Genomic DNA, 14,534 nt, shown 5'->3' with positions numbered 1-14,534 from the left:
GCAGATTGTTATGTATGGCATGAGGGTTTAGGTAACAGAGGGGTCAATGAGCTAGGAACTTGCATTTACAGATATGTTCAGGAAGTTTCTGATAATGACGGTGAAACGGAGTTAACTGGCAACCAAAAAAATAAGTTTAATTTGTATTTGTACGCAGTTTAAACATCAAATCATTCACTCATAAATATTTAATTAAAGGGCATACTCAAAACGAGGGTTACTCTGTTCTTTCCACAATTGAAGAATATCTTAAAAAACAATTAAAAACTTCACCCTTGTATACTCCTGACTCATTTATAAGTGCTATAAGAGCCGCAAAGAAAAAAGGTTCACCATATACAGCGATCGAAATGTCATTCGACGATTTTTTGGATGTAAAAGACATAAATGCTCAGTTTAGATTTAATTTGTCCAAAGATGTAGATAACAATGTAGTTAAAGTGTCGGACATAAAAGTGGTTAAATTTGAGAAATGCTCGCCTAACTCATTATTTTATAAAACATCATACACGGATGGATTTAAAGAAGGTAAAGGAATATCGCGAAATAGCAAACGTTCAATTAACCCATCAGATCCTATTCAGTTAAATAAAGCTTTTTCCAATAAACCAGGAATATCTGAAAATAAAAAAAAAGATTTGGTTGATCTGGTGAGAGGAAATTATACATTCCAAAATATTATGCAACTTTCTTTGAGTCATTATAATAGTCTTTTAAGACTTAAATTTTTGTTTATAATTTTTTTTATGAGTAAAGTATTATGTTAAAAGTTAATGTCTTTGTTAGCTCATCAACTTTTGTAATGTAGATGATAGGTTTGTTTACTATTTCCAAATAGAACCAGATTTATTAAAGTTGTATTTGTTGTTTTATTTATTTTCCTATTTTTTTATGCTGAAAAATGAAATAAAAGAGTACTATTTTAATACTATTTATCTAGAATAATGTCACATCTCAAAAGGGGGTTTTAAATTTCCCAGTTTTTACCACTAAATTATCAACATCATAGACAATAATATTAATGAATATTTACTTAAAAGGTATACATCAATATACTGAAAGAAGTAAATCATTTCATTTATACAAATAAAAATAATAAGCTAAAATAACTGAATAAAATTTTAAAACGTGTTTATTCAAAATGTTTTTTTTTGGATTATGTCACTTTTCTTGAAAACCGACGATATGTAGATCAACAGAAAGAAAAATACTGGAAAGCACTTAATTTAAATGAGTTTTTTACTTTTATTGCTCTTACAATGGTAAGGCCCAGAAATAAAAAATTAGAAGTAAAGGAATATTGGTCCTTGGATCCCTTGCTATTTTCTCATATTTTTGGAAAACACATCTTAAGAGACAGATATTTTCAGATCCTAAGAAATTTGCATTTTGCCAATAATGAAGAACAAGACACAACAAATCGTTTGTTTAAAGTTGAAAAGGTTCTAGAGCTTATTAAACAAAAATTTAAATCAGAATTTTACCCATTTCAAAACCTAGTTGTTGATGAAAGTATGGTGCTTTTTAAGGGAAGACTTAGCTTTAAACAATTTATTCGAACCAAACGCCACCGCTTTGGTATTAAACTTTATGTTTTGTGTGACTGCGAGACTGGATACCTTCTCGATTTTATTGTTTATATTGGGAAGGATACTTACGTTTCAGAACAAAACATTCCAGGTTTAGGAATTTATGGAAATATTGTTGTCCAGCTTCTTCAGCTTTATCAAGAGAAAGGTTATTCGGTCTTTACTTTATAGCAGTCCTGCACTTTCAAGCTACTTATTTGATCATAAAACCAATTCCTGTGGCACTGTAAGGTTTAATAAATTGCACATGCCTGTATTTAATGAAAAACTAAGTAAATGAGATATTGCCTGGAGGAGTTCGGACAAGTGTCTTGTTTTAAAATGGAAGAACCGGCGAGAAGTAACAATGATAACCACAATGCATAAAAATGAAATGGTTACTCTTGACAAAATCGACAGGACTACAAAAGAACACGTCACAAAACCCTTGTATGTGGTTGAGTATAATGCAAACATTGGAGCAGTAGATCGTTCTGACATGATGATGAGCAGCATTGATTGTCTACGTAAAGACATATACGACTATACGACAGTTAAATGGTACCGGAAATTGTTTGTTCATAGCTTAGACATTTGTATGCTGAAAGCTCATGCTATGTACTCCATAAAGCAAACCACTCAAATTTCGCTTGCCAAGTTCCAGTTGAATGTTATTCGCCAAATGTTTCGCCAAAGGTTAGTAGTGTTTGTTTCTCGTTCTTCACAATTTTAGCTAAATATTTTGAAATTTTTAGGTATAGGTACGAGAAGAAACCAACAGTGATGTACACTGAAATAAATTCCAGATTAAGAGAGCGACATTTTCCAAACTTAGTGCCTCTGAAAAACTTAAAACAGCTCAAAGAAGATGTGTTGTATGTTCACAAACCACTTGGCCAAAAAATGAGAAAGGCTTCCAGATATATGTGCAGGGAGTGGAACGTAGGTTGTGCATGTTTCGAGGTTTGTCATACCAAAGACAAATATTAAATTTTGAACTAAAACAAGCAATGTCCTATAGAATTTGAAAAAATTTTAGTTCTTTTATGTATTTTTTGCATTCATATCAAGAATTTTTGTATGCTTTTCTTTTCGTAATAAATATTTAAACGTTTTCAATATGTTTTATTATGAAATCGATTAAAAAAATAATAATAAAAATATAGAAACATTTCTATTATGATAAAATTTATATTTTGGTATAGTGACCTATACAGGGTGTCTCACGACGAATAGACGCGATCGATATCTCGGAAACTAATTTTTCAAAAATTGTGAAAATTTGGCAACATGGCAAAGTCAATGGGGGCTACACAACTAAAATATTTTGACAGTTGTGACATTTCCGGTTATACCGGAAGTAGGTGTCAACTTCGTTATTTTAAATGGAACACCCTGTATATTTTTACATTTTTTGCTTTTATGTGAAATTCTAAGTATATTTTGTGTATAATGTCCTATACCTAAGTGTAACCGTTTTTGACATATTTTTAATTTCATCTGAAAAACTATGTTTATAAGCCCTAACATAATTACCGATTACTCCCTTTTAGTAGCCTTTATTTATTGCTTAGTTTTGGTTTTATTTTAGAGGAAGGACCACTTTAAAAGACTATTTTAATATTTGGCTAAAAAAAAGATACAGGGTGGTCAAAAACTAGCATTAAAAATTAAAATGAAAAAATCATTAAAAGTCAATTTTTTTAAATGGAAACCCCCTATTTTTATAATTTTTTCATAAAGATAATTAAAAATAAGGATAACTTTGTATAAGGTTATCTAGTCCAAAAATTGATAGTTTCCGAAGTATTGGCAGTTTAAATTTGGCCTAATATTAAAAGCCGTATAGTAACACGACTCAAGGATTGTTGATTAGTTGGGCATAACGGTTGTCATAGTAACCGCTAGAAGCGGCAGTAAGACAATGGATTATATGCATTAAATTTATAAGTTACTTGCTATTTAAGTTTTCTTCGTAAAAGTGTAATTTAATTAAAAAGTGTACATTTCTGTTATAATCCATTATCTTACTGCCGCTTCTAGCGGTTACTATGATAACCGTCATGCCCAACTAATCAACAATCCTTGAGTCGTGTTACTATACGGCTTTTAATATTAGGCCAAATTTAAACTGCCAATACTTCGGAAACTATCAATTTTTGGACTAGATAACCTTATACAAAGTTATCCTTATTTTTAATTATCTTTATGAAAAAATTATAAAAATAGGGGGTTTCCATTTAAAAAAATTGACTTTTAATGATTTTTTCATTTTAATTTTTAATGCTAGTTTTTGACCACCCTGTATCTTTTTTTTAGCCAAATATTAAAATAGTCTTTTAAAGTGGTCCTTCCTCTAAAATAAAACCAAAACTAAGCAATAAATAAAGGCTACTAAAAGGGAGTAATCGGTAATTATGTTAGGGCTTATAAACATAGTTTTTCACATGAAATTAAAAATATGTCAAAAACGGTTACACTTAGGTATAGGACATTATACACAAAATATACTTAGAATTTCACGTAAAAGCAAAAAATGTAAAAATATACAAGGTGTTCCATTTAAAATAACGAAGTTGACACCTACTTCCGGTATAACCGGAAATGTCACAACTGTCAAAATATTTTAGTTGTGTAGCCCCCATCGACTGTGCCATGCTGCCAAATTTTCAAAATTTTTGAAAAACTAGTTTCCGAGATATCGATCGCGTCTATTCGTCGTGAGACACCCTGTATATATGACAGCCGTCTATCCGCCACAGTGAAAGGCAGCCGTCCATACGTTATAATAGGTAGTAAACAGGTCAGTACTGAAAGGGTTAAGTCAATTTTTAACTTAAAATTTATGTTTTTTGTATAAAATTGCTCTAAAAAAAGCTCTTCTTAACATTGGCAAGGAATTATAAAATATCTTATAATAGAGTTAGTACTAAAAGATAATATATCGACAAAAAAACACAAAACATGAAAAAAGCATTAAGTTCTTACCAGGGATACTTCATATTTCATCAATTTTCAAGAAATTGAGTCAAAAACCAATTTATACAGCCAACAGCCCCGCACCAAAAGCCTTTTTGCTACCCTGTGAGTCTTCTCTTCTCCACTAACGTCACTATTATGATATAAGCACTCGCACTATAATCGATATTTATAATTTTAATAAATAAAAAGATACGTTTTGCCTAATAATCATCTTTTTTTATTTACATACATAAGCGCAACAGCTGCTAAACAACATAAACTACATAATATTGTAATATCAAAAGAAAAATTATATTTAAAAAAGAAAAAAAAAACAAAAACCCGATTGGTTTGAAAAAAAAAAACATATATTATTATATATTACACATGGATCTCCGATGACACTAAAATAATAATAATAATAATAATAATAAGACTAGCCCTACTAGATTTTATTTAATTTTTTGTTTTCTAAATTCATAATAATCATCATCTTTTTACAACAATATTATCATTATTATTTATTAAGCAAAAAAGAAATCATAATATTATTAAGGATAGTTGTTAAGGTTATACGGCACGGTCCGAGTTGATTAAATTTTTTTTATGTGCACACTAAAAATTGTCTTTATTTTGTTTTAATTTATTCAACAATAACTGACACTAGGTTTTTTATTATTATTTTTTTAAAAATTATTTAAACAATTATTTGGTTACTCGACCACGTGATTCTACTAAGGAGGAGAGCGGTTTCACGTAAGTGTGTGTTTGCATGCGTTTGGATTTTACATCCAATATGGCGGCTTGACAGATGACAGCTTGTGTGTGTTTTTTTTTTGGTTTATAATCTGGAGGAAAGAGAATTCATTTATTTTTTCTTTTTTAATAGTATTTTATTATGGGTTGAAATGATCAGTAATTTTTTCATAATATTCAATAATATCAGATGATATAACCATCAAAACAAATAAGTTGGCCGTATTCATGAGACGTTAATTCATAGAACTTTAGAAAGATTTTATGTTTGATTTTACTATTAATTTGAGAATTAATTGTTCGGTGAAAAAATATTAACATGAAGTTTTAGTTGTATGTGAAGACAAAACAATTGCAACATTGAATTCTTGAGCAAAGAGTAGGGGAAGGTCGAGTAGTCCCTGACGGCGGGTAACCCCAGACAAGTGTGATACTTAATATTTCCGGTAAGCATAGTAGTGCGATTTAATGCGCACTACAATCGTCGCCTTCTACTATAAAAAAATCGATTATATCCCTTTTTTACTACCCTAAAATGCTTTAGGGCTACCTCGGTCACATACGGCAAGATCGTTGCAACAATTCAGGGCCCATGTCATGTCTAGAGTCTGTAATGAACACACATGCTGGTCTAGACTCCGAAAACTTACAAGACTTGGCGGGAAACAAAGATACATTTCAGTAGGGTATGAATGAATAACTCATTTTGAGGCCTAAATATTAGCACGAAAATGAGACAGGGAGACCATACATAGTCATAGCTTATAACGGCAAAAATCTTGGAAACATGCATCCTATGTCGATGGCAATATTTTAACCTGCAATTACAAAATGTAGCCAATGAGGAAGGGGCGAAACAAAATTACAGACGAATTCAGTAAGGCTAGGGCAGCGATGACTTTGTCAATAACAAGAACCTGAGAAGAAGAGGATTTAGCGCATTTATCGGCGAACATAATATATCTTGTAATGAGAGATATGTAAGGAGATGGACGAAGAAGTAATAGAGGTAACAAAGACCCCAGGAGAAATGGCAGTAATGACGGTTAGAAGATTTAATAGAAGAGTTAGAAGAATAAAAGGAGATAAAGTATATCAAGACGGGGGCTTGCCTATTTACAATCACGAGTAAACAATTACCAATAATAATAACCGGTCTTACCGGTATTACAGTGCTACAACTTCTCTTTTTATGTTTACTCTTCGAACATACTAAAAAATGCCGGAAATGTGGAGCAAATGCACATAGAGATAAACCATGCACAGCAGCAAAAAATGTATTAATTGCGACAGCCTCCTACACAACTCACTGAAGGGAAGTTGTCTGGAATTCTGGAGATACCAACAAGTAAAGTCACATATGACAATTGATATGACTTTCCAAGCGGCAGGTCTTATTCCAAGGACTAGACGACCGGCAAATAGTTAGGTAGTTAATTACATACATTTGAGGGACTTCTCAACATTAACAAAGAAGGACAGCATTCCAAATTTCTAACCAATTAGTCAGAATAGACAATTACACCAGGAAAAAAATTAACACAGCAGAGAAAGGCATACAATGAGGTAGTGGAAACAAAAAAAAAATGAAGGCAACCTACCCCAGAAGGAGTAAATAGGGTGGAATTGAAAAGATTCCTACTACCACAACCAACAAGAAACCGATCGAATATATGCAAAAAATAGCACAGCCATAATAGTAATACCTAGTACAAACTCAAGATTTTTTTATGGAAAAACTACAACTGACTCTCGTGACACCAATGACCCAAACAATAAAGGAAGTAATTAAAAAATTTCAAGAAATCTTAGGAAAACTGCAACAAATTAAACAGTACTTGAACAATAAAAATTCAGAAACAAATAACTACTGCCTTACTGAAGAGGAACAGTGGTAGTGCTTCTTAATTCCCATTAAACTTAAGTAGACACACGCCAACGGCTAATAATAACGTGGTAAATACAGTACAAAACAGCCCAAAGTTTGTTCAGTGGAATATCAGAGGTTTTTTTCAAACCGGGTCTTAAAATGATGATAACAGATGGGAAACCAACTATAATTCTTCTAACAGAAACATTTTTTGAAAATACCATACACTACATACACAAAAGCTTACGAAACTTTCCGTAAGATTCGTAATGATGGCAGAGGCAGAATATTAACTATGATACAAAATACACAGTTGTAACAAAATACTCAGGACAAATGGACACAAGCATGCTCTCTTTTCAGGCAATCAGGATAAAAAAACCAGAATTAACAGTGGAGAACATGTACCTCCCTCCGGAAATTACGAGAGAGGAAATACAACTAAATCATAACAGGATACCTCAATGCCCAAACCTCACAATGAGGCAATTCTATCTCAAACCATATCAGACCTACTCAAGAATTTGAATTTAGTGATACTAAACATAAAAACCCCAACCACGTTAACCCTTCCAAACCAAAATATATTTGCCCCAGATATAACTATTGCAACAGATGTTCTAGCAAGAAAATGTAGATGAGGGGTACTAGAGGATTGTGGAAGAAGCGACCATCTTCCAACAGTCACTGAGATAAATGAAAAAATTAACACACCAATCACAACTACAAGATCAAGCAGCAATTTCAAAAAGGCAAATTGGCAGCTTTCTAAAGAACTAGATAAATTAATTATACAGGCTGCCAGCAAATGCCTGCCAATGAAGGAGCCCTATAAAGGAAAAAAAAGAGACCAATAACCCCAGGAACCAAAAGTGTACAATGGATTACAGACAGAAAAGAAGCAATAAACAATTTGAAAGACATAAATATACCGTGGACAACTAAATTACTAAGGCAAAAAAAGCAATAGCAAAGGCCAGAAAAAATATAAAACAAAAAAAAGAAAGCTTTAAAGAGAAAATAAATATTTTTCAGGAAAGAAGAAATAAGTTATGCCCAACTAACATCAGTAGAGATATCCTTTTTAAAACGTAAACGAAGTGAATATTGCCCCTAACTTTGAGCTACAAAATATAGGACAAGCGAAGGCAATCAAGCTTTAATTATCTTGACTATAATAGCTGTCTTAAAGGGGGCAAGAATGGAAACAACACACCAATGGAAACAACACCTAATCTATTCCCTGTTAAAGCTAAACAACAATATTCTTTGTGTTAAAAGTTTTAGACCCATAACTATTAATAGAACACCGGGCAATTTTACCGAGGAATCAAATAGGATTTAGGAAGAGAAAACTATTCAAAAAAAAAAAAAGAAAAGAGAAAATTATTCAAGGATCTAAACTTCAAAATATCAGCTAACAATTCAGATGCCATGCTCTTTCTACCCATGAAACCTGAAGTCCCTAGGTCAAAGAGCCGTTATGATGAGCGGGATATAAGATCAGTTAATAGTTACAAATCCCTCTTAGTAACTCTCACAGATACAGTTGGAATCTACACATTGAAAATATAACATAGGCTGTACATACTCTCTTCATCATCTCCTGATAAGTTATTCTATTTGAACTGGAAAATAATATTCAGATACTAAACACTCCACCACATAAAACACATAAGTTTCAATCACTGGAGTGAACTTTTATGAAGCCATTCAAAAACACTTATAATGAATTATGCGCTTCTTGGATAAGAATATCATGGAGCTAGAATTGACAATTTGATATTTCAGAGCTTGGCAGACACAAGCATTCACCTGGTGTGCTCGACTTGAAATTGCATAAAAAGGCTTTGGATTCTTAGAATATATCCTTTTGATAGGGCACGTATTTTCAGTTTTAGGCTTGCCAACCCCGGTGACCGAAATTCCAGAGAATTTAAAAGAATCCAACACTCAATACCAGGAAATTGTGGAGACTGAAGTTCATCCAGTGAATTTTAATTCTTTAACTACAAATCGAGAAAGCAAAACATTCCATAAAAATGGCACGACGATTAATCAAATCACAATGGAAGCTGACGTCCCGTACCTCACTGAAGCACAGATCTAAACATAAAGAGTTAGCAGAAAATATGCACAGTAACATATTCGTGGTTTCCAAGACGCTACCTCGGATTCCTACCTCTAAGCAACAAATCAGTGAGGGTATGTCTGATGCAAAAACTTCTCCTGAAAAGTTCCTTGGACCAAATTTCTTCAATCCCTAGCTGCGCTGAAAAAAAAATTGTCAGTAGAAAAGACAAAAACGAGAAAGAGTGAAATTCTAACATCCTCGAATCTCTGAAGCTGTTTTATAAGGCTGAAATAGCAAAAGATTAAATCCGAAACAAGGTGTACAAAAAAAAATTAGCTTGTTTAGAGGTAGAGAAAGCAACAAAAAAAAAAAAGAAATTTGGAGAGAAGAGCCAGGCAGTCCAAAAAGAAAATTTGATTCCAAAGAACACTCCTAAAGCAAAAGAGACAGTATCCTTCTGTCTTATATGTCAAGAGACATTTGACAAGGACTAGATTTAATGTCATAAAGGCAAAAATGAAATGAAAAAAGAATGTGCAGAGATATTACTGTTTGGTCAAAATTACATATGCCTCATGGAGAGTATCAAATAGGTTTTTTTTTCCGTAGTTTATAGATGTGTCCGAGATTATCCTCCAGTTTTGAGCAATAAAAATAAGGTTTTTTTTGCTACGGCTGGTATTCATATTTAGGCATGTTTTTGGGTTTACCTATATAGGTTTTTAAACAGCCTAATGCTGCTATTTTAAAATAACATGACTGATTTTACCATGTGATTGATTTTGACATTTTTGACAGCTGACATAGTTTCAAATCTACAAAGTTATTTTGAATTTTGGGATCTACCTTATGTATCTCCATTATTACTTAACATCTTGAAAAAGCAAACACTGATTTTGATGGGGGGTTTTCCGTAGAACACGACTACATAATTTGTTTGTTTATAATAATTTAAGATTTTGAGATAGAAAATACATTTATATTTTTTTAAATGGGACACTGTATATTTTTAAATAGAAAAATCCGCTTTATTTTCTTCTTTTTTAAAATATATAAAATGTAAGTTTCTATACAACCTGGAGACGCTTAACGTCGCTTACATGTTTATAATTGGTATATTGCCCGAATACAATTGTACATTAAACAAAATACATTAAACAAACATGCAACAAAAATTCATTCCCAAGCTTTTAGAAAATGTTCCTTTAGCAAATTTAAATAATATATATGTTTATTCAACAAGATGGTACACCAAGACATAGTACTAATTCGGCCATTTCTAGAGGATTCGTTTTCGCAAAAATGGATATAAATCAATGGTGTTATAAGGCGGTCAGCAAGATCTCCCGATCTTTCTATTTTGGATTTTTTTTTGTGAGGCTACTTAAAACATAAAGTTTATATGGTGCGACCAAAACAATACAAATTCTGAGCAATTACAGCAAGCCGTAAAAACAGCTATACAGAATTACGTACGCGTCCCATTATAATTTTAAATGCGTTAAAATGCATTACGAGATTATGTGAAATTTGTGTAAGAAAAAATGGAAATAATTTTTAGTAAATATTTGGACACAAATTAAAAATAATGAAATTATTATAAAAAATAAATAATATATATATATTTTTTTAATTTATAGTTCTATAAGGATTTGTACTTCTGCCATAGTCTTCTTTAAAACAATCTGGCATTGTTTCCATAGAGATGCATGACCATGAGCTATTATTAAAATTAAAATAATCGGTAATTATGTTACGAAAATTGCCTTTTATTTGGTCATTTTTGAAAATAATAGTGTTATAAATTTTTAAAAAGGAAAAAATAACGCGGATCTTTCATTTCAAAATATTCATAGTGTTCCATTTAAAAAACATAATTTTATTTTTTATCTCAAAATATTTAATTATTATAAACAAAGAGATTATAGGGTCGTGTTCTACAGAAAAACCTTTATCATGTACAAGCCATGTTTTATTTTTTTTTTCATGTTAAATAATATCGGAGATACAAAGGGAATCCCAAAATTGAAAATGTTAAAAATCACTCTGTATATTAATCACTAAAAGCTGTAGATTTTTCGACATATTTCGTTTCATAAAAAAATAGCATAGTAACGCGAAAGCCGCATAGCTCTAACTTCTATAACAATGGAGATAATCTACCAAAGAAGACTACAATAGGACCTCCTGTACAGTTTTCGCAAAAACGCTCAGGTGTTCGGGACTACCCGTTCTTCCCCTACTATGTCGATGGGTTTATTTTCATAAAAAAGAAGAGAAAATTTGAAGAGAACCATTACCATATCACAAAACTGATTTCACCACTGAAATCTTAAGAAAAAAACCTGTAAAAGACTACCAGGCATAAAAAAACAAAAATGTTTACAAAAATATCATTACCTAAAGTGATAGTTAAATAGATTACCTAAAGTGATTACAGCACTAACTAAAACTGACCATTTCACCCTCAGAAACAAACAATAAATAAAAAAAAAAAACTTACCAAAAAAAATCTGTTTAAAAGCCTAGACCCGAGTGACCCTCGCATTATTCGCGTTGTTAGTGGTGTATCACTTTTTACCGCCTACGGGGGGTGGAGGGTTGTTGTTTTGGGCGGGAGCCGCGGTCGCCCCTCCGCCGCCCCCTCCAGCCGGGTTCGATTGGGCGACGCTCGAACTGTTCACGGCCGCCCCGCCGCCGCCCGCCGTCGCGATCGCCGGCACGTTTTTGTTATGGTTCAGTTCCAGCTCGGCCAAACGTTTCCACAATTCCTCTCTGTCTTTTTCTCGTTTCTTTTCCCTATTTAACATAATAAAAACAAAATATTGAATGAAAATTTTAATTTCTTCGGAGGGCGACATTATTTCATAACAGACTGATGAAAGTGCCTTTTTCCTACAATAATTTCAAAATGTTTTTAGAAGTTGCTTCTTGAATTTTAGGCAGTTTATTAAAGTTTTATTAAAATCGAGAAAACTTTACTAAAACTCCGCATTTTTAAAATATCACAATGCTAAAATATCACGAAAACTCTCTAATACATAATGTTTTGGCAGGGAAACTGTTGTATCTACACCATAGCGTACCTTGGACCACTTCGCGTAGCTGGATAGTGTTGTTGATATCGTTAATATATTATACAGTGCCGGCCAAAAGTGGAGAAACTTTTTATATTTTTATTTTTTTCTTATTAAAACTAATTCGAAGTAATTGTAAATAATGTTTATGGTTATATCTAGTAGTGACGAAAATAATTAGAAAAAAAAAATTGAAAACATATAATTTATTACAAAATATGCAAACAAAATTTATTTTCTCTAAGGACAAAAATGGAGAAACTTTTTATTTTTATGACATAATTATGTTATAATACAAAATGTGGATAAAAGCACACTAATACTTTGTGGCATAACCGTTATTCTTCACAACTTCACTACACCGTCTTGGCATAGATTCAAGAAGATTGTGTATAATATCTCCGGAAATTTCACTCCATGCTTCTTTTAGGACTTGGAATAATTCGTCTTTATTTCGGAACTTATTCGGTTTTTTTTGTCGAACTTTTTTGTCTAGGTGCTCCCAGTTCTCGATGGGATTTAAATCTGGACTTTGAGCTGGCCACTTCAGAACTTGAATTTGTTGAGAGGTTAGGAAATATTTAACAATTTTAGAAGTGTGCTTGGGGTCGTTATCATGCTGGAATTTCCAAATTAACGGCAAATTATCCTCGGCGTAGGGAAGCATATTATTCCTTAAGATGTTTAGCGTCACATAAACGTCTTCGAATAGACCGAACTGAAAGGGAAATGCTGGGATATGCCTTTTTTATATCTTCGGCGGAGAAAAATGGATTTCTTATAGAACATCGTCTAATTATTTGCTTGTCAGTTGCAAATGTTGTTTTTTTGGGTCTACCTGGCTTAGAGATGCTGACAGTAGTGCCTTTAGTTTTCCACAATTTGATTTGTTTACAAATGACACTTTTATGAGGATCAAGTTATCTAGCGATTGTTACTTGTTTCACTCCCGCATTGTCCTTCTCAATTATAAGTTTTTTTATTTGTTCAGATAAATTTATACCTTGAGGCATTTTAATACCAAATAAGCTTCTTCACAATCGAAAACGAACTGCTTCAAACGAGACCTATTTAATTTAAAATATTTAATACAAAAAGTTTCTCTATTTATGTCCTCAAGTAAAAAAAACATTGTTTACTATTTACATTCCTGTGATAAATATTCAAACTGTTTTGGTATGAATTTATGGCTTAGGCTAAGATAAACATTTTTAATACATGGTGTCACAAAAATTTTGAATAGATTATGAAATTAGAAAATAAATTAAGTTTCTCTACTTTTGGCCGGCACTGTATATTTGAGAAAAATTTATGAAATATGAGATTTTTTGATATACGTTGACGAAGACAGTCCTCAATCTTGATCTAAGCAACTGCTCAGTTCAGTTAGAGTAGTGCAAATGCACTAATACAATTTTCGTGGAAAAAAGTAATTTCTGTCTGGTAAAAGTAAAGTTTTTTTTATGAAACTGTCGAACAAGATCTCTGATAAAATACCTGGATAGTTGACTTTTTGAGTAAAAATACACCATTGTGGCAAATTAATAATATACAACGGGCCGTTATAGGGATCTCCGTAACCATGAGAGTTAGAAAGTTGGTTGAATGGGAAGAATTTAGCGGCTTTTGATGCTCAATAACATGCCGCTTTGAAATCTAAAAAATTCCGAGTAGTTCCGAAAATATCCGCATTTTCGAAAAAAAAATTAATACCATCTGCTGAATTTATTACAAAAGAGATTTGAAAATAAATGACACTTTCTCATAGCCACTTTTTTTCCTCTTTAAGATGCCGTTATTAAATTTTAGATCCGACGTTTCGTCTTCGGGCCACCATCATCAACTTTTTTTTTCAAATCCGGACCTGGTTTTTCAATATCAGATATTAAAAGTGCTTTTAATTCCGAATTCAACTGTATATAACAAGTTGCGTTCAGTCATGTTTTAGTTTAGTCATGTTTTACCTTTTTCAAGCATTACTAAAAACACTACCGCTCAAAAGTATTTGCCCACATATGACTGTTTTAAAGTTATAACTAAAAATAAAAAACCCATCAGTTATTCTTATGAAACGGTTTATTTATAACAAAATGAATATAAACAATACATTTTCAATTAATTAAATTTAAGAAAATCAAATTTTGGATTCATCTACATGTCCGCCTCGATTTTTAATAACAGCTTCACAGAGTTTCGGTAGTCTTCTAATTAATTTTTCCAAAGTTTCC

At 32.0% G+C, this 14,534-nt stretch overlaps 1 protein-coding gene across 1 annotated transcript in view; it reads right to left on the bottom strand.

Annotated features, from left to right (window-relative positions):
• Window positions 1–11,732: 11,732 nt before the first annotated feature.
• The window catches only part of LOC126733649 (serine/threonine-protein phosphatase 2A 56 kDa regulatory subunit epsilon isoform), a 51,575-nt gene continuing 48,773 nt past the window's right edge, over window positions 11,733–14,534 (bottom strand). The window contains exon 9 of the mRNA XM_050437043.1: window positions 11,733–12,028. Within this exon, the coding sequence (XP_050293000.1) occupies window positions 11,800–12,028 (229 nt within the window). The 3' untranslated portion in view covers window positions 11,733–11,799. The remainder of the gene's footprint in view (window positions 12,029–14,534) is intronic.

The sequence above is a fragment of the Anthonomus grandis genome, chromosome 2 (genome assembly GCF_022605725.1).
Source record: "Anthonomus grandis grandis chromosome 2, icAntGran1.3, whole genome shotgun sequence".
Lineage (NCBI taxonomy): Eukaryota > Metazoa > Arthropoda > Insecta > Coleoptera > Curculionidae > Anthonomus > Anthonomus grandis.
The sequence above is the reverse complement of the archived record's forward strand: the minus strand, read 5'-3'. Positions and strand labels throughout refer to the sequence as shown.